Genomic DNA, 12,416 nt, shown 5'->3' with positions numbered 1-12,416 from the left:
TGAGAGGATCTTTATGTGGCCACTAAGGGCCTTCCTGTCTTCTCCCTCACACGTCATACCTTCACTATCCCAGCTACCCTGCTTGGCTACCCATGTGTCCCAGAATACACAAGCGGGCACACCCCTGAAAGACTCCATTATACCTACCTACCTGGGCCCATGCCTCTCGGGGCAGCCCCCATCCCAGATTGCCCAAGGAAAGACTCCAACACTCCATCCTCTTGCCCCCCTGCAGCCTACATCTTCATCTTCCCTCATACTGGGCTCCCTGAGCATGCCAAATTGGCCACACTGTCTTTCTCTCTTCTCAAAATGAAGTCCTGAACTTAGCAGCTCCACCAAGCAGCTGGCAGCTAGCTCACTTCCTGTGAACAGGCCTAGAGGGTTGACTCTACCAAATCGAGGGTTGACTCTACCAAATCATTTGTCCCCTAGCCTTGCTGGTGGCTTGCAGTTTGGCTTGGAGGGTGATAGCTTGGCTGTGGTGAAGTTGTGTGTGTGTGTGTGGGGGGGGGGGTGTGCTCCTGTAAGCCAGTGGTGATGTGTAGCAGCATGGATAAGGCCCTGGCTATCAGGCATTAGAAGGCACCATAGGGGAAGGATTTTAGTAGATGTCCCTGGGGATTCAAGTCAGAGCAAAGTTCTGTGGTGTCCTGTAGCACCAGCTACTCTAAATTCTGCATGCCTCAGTTTTCTCATCTGGAGAGGACTCCAGAAAGGCTGTTTGCAGAAACAGGGCTGGCATGTGAAGATGCTTTGGGAGAGGTCAGAGCCCATGGCTTCATCTCTGGCCATGAGTTCTCTGTGACTGGTATGGAGGGAAGGAGGCTACTTAAGTGCTGCAGGAGAGCAAAGGTCAGGAATCTCAGAAAGTGCCTTTGGGGACAGTGGTACAGTGCTCCCTCCCACCCAGGCCCCTGAGGGCAGGTGACCATAGTCCAGGTGTCTTTCCCTGCACAGGTGCTCTCTCTTCCCCATCGACGGCTGGTCTGCTACTGCCGGCTTTTCGAGGTTCCAGACCCCAATAAACCCCAGAAGCTGGGACTGCACCAGAGAGAGATCTTCCTCTTCAATGACCTCCTGGTGGTATGTGGTGTTGGAGGGTGTCAGGGCCCAGATATTCTTATGCCCATGCCTGAGCAAGGGCACTGGCCCACAGTCTTTCAGTTAGAGAGAGCCTCCACCTCATACCCATAGACAGGGATGTGCTTTGGCCTCTGTGAACATCCAGGGGGCCTGGCTCCAGAGAAACCCTGGCGTTGAAGGACTCTACAGCCTGAGCAGTACAGACCCAGTGAGACTCAAGACTTCTAAGTGAACAGTCTCCAGCCTACATGTGGCATTCCCAAGTATGTCACTGCCACTGGGTAGTGCAGGACTGCCTGGCTCAATAAGATCACCCACACCCCCAAACTGGCAGCAAAGTGCTGCCCTCCTCCAAATAGGATTTCTGTCCTAGTTTCCTTTCTAATGCTGTGATAAACACCACAATCAAAAGTAACTTAACAATGAAAGGGTTTAGTTTAGCTTATAGTTCCTCAGGATAAGAACCAAGACAAAGCAGAGACCATGGAGAAAGGCTGCTTACTGGCTTCCTCAGTTTGCTTTCTTAATACAACCCAAGACCACCTGCCCCAGGGGTCACGCCTCCACCTCAATCAAATGCCCCATTGACTTGTCTACCAGCCACCATAATACAAGAGTTGTCTCAATTGAGGTCCTTTCTTCTCAGATGACTCTAGCTTATCAAATGTCATAAGCACAATTACCCCACTGGCTGGCTTCTGGTCTCTTTGATAACAGTGACTGCTGTGATGGGCAGAGACCTCACTCCTGCATGAAGGTTTGAACCCTTGAACAAGTCAACGTCACCCCAGGTCTAAGTGTCCTTGTGTCTAGAGAGCCTCTTACATGTGACAGGCTCTCTGCCAGTTTGGAAATGATGGTCTTGTTCTTAGGAGTGGCTTTGAAAGAGAAAGCCTTGACCATTTCTGCCTTAGCTGCTCATACTCAGGCATGGGCACCGGCCCCTCTGCTGTGTGTTGGGCCTCCCCACAAACGCTCAGCTTCACTCTGTATCTGCTGCCCTAGGTCACCAAGATCTTCCAGAAGAAGAAGAACTCAGTGACATACAGCTTCCGGCAGTCCTTCTCCCTCTATGGCATGCAGGTCCTGCTCTTCGAGAACCAGTGTGAGTCTTTTGGGACCTGTGGGGTGTGAGAGGGCACATTGTTTCCTTTGTCCCTGACACCTCCAGCTAGGATACAAGCCTTCGGGGTACACATTCCATCCTCAGAGCACTACTTTGCCAGGGACTAGGGTTTTAACAGGCAGAAGTTCGGTTCATTTGTGGCATGTCCAAGAGAAGCATTCAATGCACAGTCTGATGACATAGGCAGAAGCTGAGAGCTCATTTTCCTAGTACAAACCCCCATCTGTAATGTCTACCTTATGGGAACCCCCCCCCCCCACTGGCTCTCCACGGAGTAGTATAGTTGGGCCCAGAACTGGTTCCTACCTATGGACCCATTATTGCTTAGGTCTGGCCCCTTCTTCCCAGCTGCTTTCTTCTCTTCTGTCAGAAGTCCCTGAGCCGGGACACTTGTTCTGCTCGGTGACAGTCTGAATACACCCCTCCTCATCTCAGGACAGGCTGGTGCAATCTTCTGATCAGCTTTCCAAAAACTGTCAGCCACAATTGGCCACCAGAACCATGGTCCTAGAAGCTGCATTTGAGGCTTTCAGCCCTCCTGTTCCTCGGACTGAGGGGCAGAAAGATGCTTTCCCTGTCCTCTCACAGCCTTTCTTGTTGGCAAGGATTGTGTCAATTCACTCTGCTCAGGCCAAGCCAGGGACCTAGTGGGCCCAGGAGTGAAGCCAGGCTATGAAGACTGGTGGTCATATTCATGTGCCCCCAGCCCAGATGCAGGTGAGAGCACCTTGCAGTGGCCGTGCCTCATTCAGCCACATCATATGTGCTTGGAATGATTTGGGTAAATTGCGTAGTTCACGTCTAAATTTTCACATTAGAGTTTGATATTTTGGAATTCAGCTTGGAGTCACTCAGTACTCACTTTGTGTGCCTTGGTGAGATGCTAGATGGGGTCTCTACTTCCAAGACATCCAAGCCACTGAGAGAGATGGTTTGAAGCCAGCCATGATTTTTTAGGAGTGAAGTCTTTGTTGTACAGAGTTCCCTGGGAAAAAGGATAAGACACCACACAGCTGAGGATGCCACTGTTATCCAGGACTTGGTGCTTGGCAGTGACCACGGGCTTCAGGGTAGGCTGTCACTCATGTCTTGGAGAGCAGGCCATTTGCTGCTTATGATTCTGCTTCTGCAGAGACCACCACCTCAGGGTCCGTCCCAAAGCACACCACCCTGTGGACCACAGTGACTGCTGACTCCATGGCCCTTCCTCTCCTCCCCTGCAGACTACCCCAATGGCATCCGGCTGACGTCTGCTGTCCCTGGCGCAGATATCAAAGTGCTAATAAACTTCAACGCCCCCAATCCTCAGGACCGGAAGAAGTTCACTGATGACCTGCGGGAGTCTGTTGCTGAAGTGCAGGAGATGGAGAAACACCGGATAGAGTGTAGGTCCCAACTCATAAGTCTCAAGAGGTCTTACCAGGGAGCCTTCCTGTCATGTGCCAATGATAATATTCAGAAGTGGTTGGTGCCCAGCAATGAACTATCCAGGTCTTTGTCTCGTCAACAACATGTGCCAGGGCAGCCCTTGGGGGGAGCCATCCTTCCCCTCAGCATACTGCTTGCCTTAGGCCAACCCTTGTTTCTGGTCAGTGGAGCTGAGCTTATGCCACTCAGTCCTTATCCTCATTCTGGCTCTAGGTCTCTGCAGATTTGCAATGCCCCCACCTAGTCCTCCATAGATAAGTATCGCCTACTCCTCTCCCAGGCCAAGTCTAACTTCGAGTCCTCCTGAGCTCAAAAGTGCTAAGTCTGTGTTATCACAGGCAGCCTGGCCTCCAGAGCCCATTTCTTTTTTTTTTTTTTCTTTTTCCTCCCTCCCTCCTTCCCTCCCTTTTTACCCTCTCTGCCCTCTCACATGCACTCTAAACACCCTCCCCTCCCATCCCCCCACCCCAATTCCATATGTAGGGGAGTGCCATCCAGTTGGGGTCATGTAGATCTGACAGGTCCTGTGAAGTAGGGACTAGGGCTTCTCTCCTGTCTCTAGATTAAGGCAGTTATCCCTCCATGGGGGATATGTTCGCAAATTTCTTTTGTGAACCAGGGATACATCCTGGCTCCACTGTCTGAGGTCTCTTAGACTGCTCAGTCCTTCTGGCTGAGACCCATATTCAGGGGGGCCTGAGTCAGTCCCATGCTGGCTTCCCAGCTATCAGTCTAATGGCCATTAGCTCCTCCTTGTTCAGGTAAGCTGTCTCTATGTGTTTCTGCAGCATGGTCTTGTCCTCTCCATCTACATCTGGGTTCTAGTTCGACTCAGTGTTTATGTATGGGTGTTTGATCCTGTTTTCAACAGGCATTAGTTGAGGGCTCCATGGAGAAGTTAGTTGTTGATCTCACTCTCCGGGAAGGACATTTATGATAGCCTTTCCACGTAAGCTCAACTTGTTAGTTCAGAGCCCATTTCTTATCCAGCATGCCATGCCATGATTTCCCTTTTTCCCAGGCATTGGGGCCCAGGACAGTGGCCACTGCCTCTCACTGGTCCTCCTACTTTGTTACAGCGGAGCTTGAGAAACAGAAGGGTGTTGTGCGGCCCAGCATGTCACAGTGCTCCAGCCTCAAAAAGGAGTCAGGCAACGGAACACTGAGCAGAGCCTGCCTGGATGACAGCTATGCCAGCAGCGAGGGCCTCAAGCGCAGTGCCCTCAGCAGCTCCCTGAGGGACCTATCAGAAGCGGGTAAGAGCTGGGCTGAGAAGCAGCCTCCCAGCCAATGCATGCAGGACTGAGGCCTGGCGTCCATGGGCAGGCATGGTGCTGGAAAGGGCTGCTCAGGCATGGACACAATTCTCTTGGAGGTCCTTGAGCATCCCAGGACTGTAGCAGGACACAGAAGTGTCCAAGGGACAGTCTGTGCAAGACAGCCAGGGATGGTGCCTCATTTCCTACTTCTCCCAGGGTCTTTATCACTTCCCTTCCGCCCCCACACCTATCGCTCTAAAGCTAAGAGCATCAGGCCGGTGCATCCATGTGCTTTCCACTGCTGTGCGCTCTATGCTAATGAATGAAATGGAAGCCCACTGAACTCTCTGGGAATACCCTTGCCACTGTCCTGGTTTGCTTCCTGTAGGGCTCTTTTTCCTGAGAATTCCAGGCCTTGGCTAGCCTAAAGCCACTGCCACAGGAGATGTGTGGCAGAGTGGGGGAAAGAAACCTGGTGGAAGCTGTTCACTGTCAGTGGTATTTCTTGTTTCTGTGGTTTAATTTGCTGCCAGTCATTTAGCCCCAGAGAGCAGGAACCTTCAAGCCACCTCACAAGGTGCTATCAGTGGCCTCATCCGGTCTTGGAGAGGAAACAGATGCTGTCAGAGCAGCAGCCCTGTAGCTACCTCAAGTGGTTGGTTAGCCAGTGAGTGTGCAGTGTAGCCTCGCTCCTTAAGTGAGGTGGGGCCCTCAGAGCCTGCCCAGCACTCTCTCCCAGCCCTCCCACCACAGCTCTGCCTCATACTGCTTTCTCATTTCTCAGGAATTTTTTTTTTCCTTTTTGAGTTTTCTTTGTTTTTGTCATTTTTTCCCCCATAGTGAGAATCTGACACCACCAGCATGAGGGTTTAAGCCAGGGCTTCTCAACCCGGGCACTGGAGACACTCTGGGGCAAATAACTGCCTGCCATTGAACTGTGCCTGGTTCACGGGGGCCAGCAGCACTTACTCACTAATGACAAACTGTTGCAACTCCAGAAATGCCAGGTGTCAAATCACCCCTGGTTGAGAACCACTAGCTTCCCAGTGACCTGTTCAACCCAGCCCATGTCACTGGACTGCTTGGGCCCTGGGGTGGTTTGAGTCTGTGCAGTGGCCCTGTGACTGAGGCCCAGGGCAGCAGGCTTGAGGATCAGGTAGGATCCCCTGTCCAGGTGCATCCCTGCAAGGATGGAGCTCCTTGATGCAGCTGCTTTCTGAATTTTTACTGGCACTTTCCTGGACAAGTCAAGGATTTCAGGGGCAAAAAACTCAGAGGGGATCCCAAGCATCAGAGTCCAGACCAAGACCACCTGTGATGTCCAGTGATGCAGCATCTTACCCTGGAAGACAATGGCAGGGCATCTGGAGAGGCAGACTTCTTGACCTGGGCAACCAGCTCCCAACAGGCAGCCCAGTCATCCTCACTCTCCACAGTGCCACCGTGCAAAAGCCTAAGGTGATGATAGTCAGGTGCACTATCTCATGAAGATGCAGGCCTTTATCATATAGTGGCACAGGGTACCTTGAGAGCAGCTACCTCTGATTTGCAGTAGTCCATCCCATTACAGACAAGGCCTGAGCCCTGCTGGAACCTGGGATGGCTCACAAGCAAGCCTGTCTGTTGATAGATACCTCCCTTTGGGAGAGGGAAGGAGACCCAGCTCTAGGCCCATCCTCTTCTTGGATCACAAGAGCGAGGGCCTGTCAGCAGACACTGTAGTAGCCATGCCCAGCTAAACTGAGCAGCACCAAGTTCCCACAGAGAGGCCACCCCTGGAATCACAGACTGTGGATCCTGTTCCAGGGCGGTCCATCTGTGAGAACTGGTGGCAGATGAACAGCTACATCGCCTCCTACACGATGTCCAGCAGAGACTGGGCAGCATGGGTTCTGAAGACAGCTGTCTGAAGCTTATGCCATTACTCTGCTACCATTCTTGAGCAAGTAGGCCCTGCCTCAGTTTCCCCAGCTGCATTGACAAGTCAGTGCATGTGAAGAATTTAGAACTGGCCTGTTAGCCTCCTCAGTCAGTGAGGTTTGAGGGCCACAGTGCAGAAAGGAGAGCTCATCCTAGCTCTGAAATGCAGCTGAGGTTTTGAGAACCATATGAGACCCTTTCATGTGAACCATGCAGACCAGGGGGTGAGCCTGTGCATCCAGCATGCCTTACTCCCAGGCTTGTGGGGGTGCACAGTGAGTACACAGTTCTGTGATTGATTGTTGAGAGAGCTGAGGAACAGAAAAGATGAAACTGAAGAAACTACAGCCCCCACTGGATAATACGTCCTCCCTATCTCCAGGTCGGGCTGCAGGATACAAACCACACAGTCTTTTCTGGGGAGCCTTAGGCATGGGAGGGGTTTGAGAGCCCATCTGAAAAATGATAGCAGAGAAGGGACACTCTTCATGCATATGTTTGTTATATACCACAGTGTCCTGGCCACAACCAAGAGAGCAGCTTTGAGTCAGGAAATAGTCATCTCACAGATGGAAAAAATGAGGCCAAGAGCCTAAGCAATAGTGGGTGTGTCCTTTGCAGCTCAAAATCTACTTCTGCCATCCTCATTGGGAAGCCTTGTTTTGTACCTGCAGATGGGAAAACAACCTTCTCACCAAAGGAAGGGGCCATTGACCCGGGATGCCCAGCAGCTGATATCTACATGGAGTCGTAGCATCGCAGCCTTCCTTTCCCTGACCTAGATCCTCCCATGAATCTGGGTCTTGGGGACAGCACTGTCACTACTGATCTCAGTGGTCATGTTAAGGCTAAAAGGCCCATAGTTGTCTCCACCTGATACTTCTGTGCAACCCAGTCTGCTTTGAGGGACAGACTTGCAGGCCTGACGCTAGGCCTGGCCACCAGAGAGGCATACCACAGCTCTTCATTCTCCGGAGGTAGCCCACACCCTGTCTTGGCCTTGGTGCTTTCCTTTGACACATACAGCATGGTGCTCAACTCATAGCTAGCGCTGCACCCACAGAGGCTTTCTGGAGATCCTGCACCCTCAGAGAAGAAGTCAAGGAAAGACTTCTGAAGGGACCACTGGGGCATGAGTGGGCTATTGGAAGGGCCAACCTCTCTTTGACATAGCCAGCATACATTGATGGGTGGATACCCATCATGTGCTGTGTCCTCATTGTAGACACGGTGGACTTAGAATGCATTGTAGTATTCTGAGTAGGGAAGCTAGACTCAGGAGGCAGGGCACTGCACAAACCAAACCATACCCCCAGAGGTACCAAAGGACAAGGGGCTCGCTCCAGACTCAGTTTCTCCTTGACCAGCTGCTCTGCCCCAGATGGCGGGGGGGGGGGAATATATATATGTAAGCGTGCATGTGGATATGCATATATATATATATATATGAAATCCACTGGGGATCAGGGCATTGTGCTGTTGCAGAAGCTGCACCCCCAGCTGAGGCTGGCTGTTCTGAGTCAGGTGAGCAGGCAGGAGTTTGAAGTGGTGGTACACATAACCCCACCTCAGACCCCCTCCCCGAAGACCACAGTTCAGGATAAACATTACAAAGTTGGACCTGGTTTTAAAAACATTTTCCCTTTCGCTGAGCGTTTGTTCACGCCATTGTTTTTAAAACTCCTCACTGCACTGCTGCTGGCCTCCCACTGAGCCCATTCAAGTCCCCTTAACTGGCAGACACATGGGCCAGCCCCAACTCTGGGCAGCGGCAGCAGCAGCAGCAGCGGCACCAGGACTGGTGTGTGTGTCTAACCTCTGGTATTGCATGTTCTGGGCAGGGAAGCGAGGGCGTCGCAGCAGTGCGGGATCGCTAGAGAGCAATGTGGAAGTAAGTAGGAAGCACCCCGCCCAGCTGGCCATCCTGTGTCACCCACCCTTGGTTTCTATGTTGTCTTTTTTTTTTTTTTTTTTTTTTTTTTTGCTCTTCCCTCCCCTTCCTGCAGAGACACAGACTTGGCCCTCCCGCCCTGCCTGCCTCCGCCCTGCATGCAGCTTCTCTGCCTAGAAGCATCCATGCCTCTCACTGCTTGTTCTGACCCAAGGGCTGGGAGAGGGAGGTGTGGGTTTTGTGTTCTCATTGCCACTCAACCTGTTCCCTGTGGTTCCTGAGCATGATGAACATCCTGGCTTTCAGGTCCTGCCCCAGGCGCAAGCGCCACCCGCCCCTCACTCATCCTCAGCTCTCACTGTTGGATGTGTTAGCCCCACTCGCCTGTCCCTACGCGCCACCATCCATTGCTTCCTTCCTGGAGTTTTACTGGCTGTGTGTCTGGGGTCAGGACACAATGGAATCGCTTAGCTAGCTCACAGGAGGAGTTTCTGAGAGAAAGAAGAGTCAGCGTGGATTTCATGAGCTTTCATTCATCCCCCCCCCCCCCATTGCTCCCTGCTGCCCACACCTTGACTCAGCCTACAGACCTTTTATTCCTCCTGGGTTTTTGTAACAGGCAGCTGCGAGGAAAGTCTAGGCCGTGTCCCCAGCCCCCAAGGATAAGGTTATAGGGTCCTACCTGTCTGGTACCATCATCCCAGATTCCTCTGGACCCCCACATGGGCAGAGGTCCCAGGAGAGTTTAAGGCCCAACTTCACAGGTTCATTTCCTTTTCCACTCACTGCTACCCACCCCTTGGCCTCACATGCTCACAACACCCTACCCGTGGGCTGATGTCTCACTCTGGCAGCAGCACAGCATGAGCAGAAGCATCCTTATGCTGTTGCACAGAATGGAGCTGCCCCTCACCTCCATCAGGACCAGCCCCCAGCTGCCCCTGCACAGTGGCTGTCAGGCCGAGCCCGCATCCTTCCCATCCTCGGGCCCAGCAGTCAGTGGGTGACTTCTGAATTTGGAAAACTTGGTCAGGCCTGTGTGCTTTGAGATCTTTTAATTTTGGTTTCTATGAATTTCCTTTTTAGGGCTCCATCATTAGCAGTCCTCACATGCGCCGGAGAGCGACCTCAACACGAGAGTGCCCATCTCGCCCCCCCCAGCCCGTGCCTAACTCCTCCTCTCTCCTGGGTTCTTTGTTTGGGAGCAGGAGAGGGAAGCCCCCTCCCCAGGCCCACCCACCCTCAGCTCCTCCCCCAGGACCCCCTCACGCCCATCACCCCGGAGCCTCGGAGGGCCCTCTGCATGGGCACCATGCACAATACTGCCATGCGCAGCAGAACCCACCCCCCTATCACCACCACCACCACTACCACCCGCCCCCACACCTGCAGCACACCCACCAGTACCACCATGGCCCACACGGAGGGCACCCCCCATATGTGGCCCATACGCACAGCCACCCGCCTCTGCCCACAGCTCACCCTGGTCACGCCGGGCATGCAGCGCATCACCATGGACAACCCCCTGCCCCACCACCCCCCACCAGCAGCAAGGCCAAGCCGAGCGGCATCAGCACAGTTGTATAGACAGTGTAGACAGCCGCCTGTCACACACCAGGCACACAAGGGCCTACCAGGCACCAGCCTCAGGTCAGCCCAAGGCACCACTGTTACCCTCTAACCCCATAGCCTGGGTGGACCTATGGGCTCGCCTTCCACAGAGCAGAGTTCCCACTGGGCCCGAGGCTGCCCTCAGCCACCATTGACCTTGACACAGCGCTGACCAAGGAGAAGTGGGAATCCTCTCACCCTGTCAGCCCTCAGCCCTTCACTCTACACAACCTGAAAACCCATGAAAACCCAACTTAGCAAAGAAAACATGATACAAAAGGCAGACACAGCAGAACCAATGCCAGACTGGCTGGGTTATTGCTCTGTTATTGGCAGAGGGCAAAAATAACAATAAGTAGACTTGATATGGGTGATGAAAATAAGTAAACTTTATATAATATAAATATATAAATATATAAATATATATATACATACTGTATAGGTAGTGTTTGTGTGTGGGAGCTAAGCATTTCATCTACAAAGCTAGCACTAGGGACCTCCTAAGGACTACCACATAAGTGACAGGAAGTCAATCTAGATAAATTTGTGAGTAGACCAAAAACCCTGCTAGAAGAAACCCAGGTCCTTCCATATTTTCATAGGAAGGAATTCCCGCTAGCCTGGCTGAAACCTTACACGCTCATAACTCACTGTGCCAAGTAACACAGCACCTGACTGTCTAATACCCCACTCTACTCTGTATAGACCCCTATTTTATTAACAGAGTACTATTCTAAGTAATCAGTATTATAACTGCTGTTATCTCCAGTAAGCAACTAGGCAACACACAGTCATCTCTACCCTAGTACTTGGGGCGACCAGTCTAGAGCTGACTGTCTCAGGACCTCAGCCCCACAGATCCCTAGACACTTTATACTGGCTGCCATAACTTTGAATTCCCATGCTCTACATTCCTTCCCTCTGTACATGGTGAGCCAAACTCACCCTCCCGGGGCCCACATGGTAGAGGGACCCATCCCTAACACTCATCTTCGTCTACCCAATGCCATAACTCCCTCATCCAGTTCCCAGCCCCAGCAGGCGGGTGGCGTGAGCGCTGGGCGGCCCAGGGCGGTGTGTGTGTCCCGTGTTGTGTTCTGAGTGGCAACAGCGATCACTGTAATTCCATGCAGCCATGTGCTCGTGACCCTGTGTCATCACTGTGCCTAGCCAATGAGTGCTTGGCCCTGGCCAGGCGAAGCCCACACTGCCTCTCGTGGTCCAGTGAGCTGCCAGGCCCCACATGCCCCAGCTGTGTTCTTGTTGCTTCCATGTGTGACACCATGCACTCCCCGGGGGCCACATGCTGCCCGCATTCCTGTGCCTGAGTCACCCACGGGCTATACTTTACAGTTTCAGCCCTTCCAGCCACCACAGCCTCCAGTGCTGTGCTCCTAAGCCTAGGACCTGAGGACCGCCTGTGGCCTCTGCCTGCGCAGAGTCCCTTTCAGAAAGGAAGGAGCTGCCGCCTGACCGTGGGCTGCGTCTAGGACCTTGTGAGCCAGCGGGCCTGCCCAACCACAAGAAATCGAAGCCCAGTCTGGCCCATCGGTTACCCTCATGGCCTGCTGGGGCCAACCATGTCCCTTCTTTCATCCTGTCCTGTCGTCATCGTCGAGGTCACGTACCAGCAGATCTGCAAACTGAGCACTTTGTATCTCTGCAGAGAGCAAATCCCACCACATGGAGGCCAGCCTTCTGTCTCCCAGTGACTTGGCCTGCCTGCCCCATCCTCTGTCGGCATGGCTCATCTTTCTCTTGTCGTCTGCACAGAAAGACAACTGATAAGCATAGTGTATCTGGCTGGGGCCAGCTGGTGAGGAGCTGCCCACTTCACAGAGCCCCATGCCCCTTGCTTTCCTTAGGCCCTAAGCACTGTCTGTCCTCTGTTGAAGGACACTGTCTGACGAGGAAGGGGAACTGTGTTGCATGTCACCTGGCACCAGTCTTGTGGGGCTGTGCTCTCTGTATTGTACATTTGCAAAATACATCAGTGTTACTGTTGGCAAATAATTGGAGTGGTAATATTAAATATTGCTGGCTTTTTCTCAGCATCTTCTGAGCCAGTGGTGAGTTAACCATGAACTTCAGATTG

General features: G+C 52.7%; 1 protein-coding gene across 15 annotated transcripts in view; it reads left to right on the top strand.

Annotated features, from left to right (window-relative positions):
* Iqsec1 (IQ motif and Sec7 domain ArfGEF 1) overlaps positions 1-12,375 on the top strand; it is a 318,516-nt gene extending 306,141 nt beyond the window's left edge. For 10 of the 15 annotated variants that reach the window (XM_051203347.1, XM_051203350.1, XM_051203349.1 and 7 more), the window contains 6 exons: positions 961-1,086; positions 2,092-2,191; positions 3,436-3,597; positions 4,720-4,896; positions 8,661-8,710; positions 9,797-11,816. In XM_051203347.1, the coding sequence (XP_051059304.1) occupies positions 961-1,086; positions 2,092-2,191; positions 3,436-3,597; positions 4,720-4,896; positions 8,661-8,710; positions 9,797-10,297 (1,116 nt within the window). In that variant the 3' untranslated portion in view covers positions 10,298-11,816. Of the gene's footprint in view, positions 1-960; positions 1,087-2,091; positions 2,192-3,435; positions 3,598-4,719; positions 4,897-8,660; positions 8,711-9,796 lie in introns of all 15 variants that reach the window. The other 5 variants (XM_051203360.1, XM_051203362.1, XM_051203363.1 and 2 more) reach the window with 3 other exon arrangements.
* Positions 12,376-12,416: the final 41 nt, after the last annotated feature.

Source organism: Phodopus roborovskii, unplaced genomic scaffold (genome assembly GCF_943737965.1).
Source record: "Phodopus roborovskii unplaced genomic scaffold, PHOROB, whole genome shotgun sequence".
Classification (NCBI taxonomy): Eukaryota; Metazoa; Chordata; class Mammalia; order Rodentia; family Cricetidae; genus Phodopus; species Phodopus roborovskii.
The sequence above is the reverse complement of the archived record's forward strand: the minus strand, read 5'-3'. Positions and strand labels throughout refer to the sequence as shown.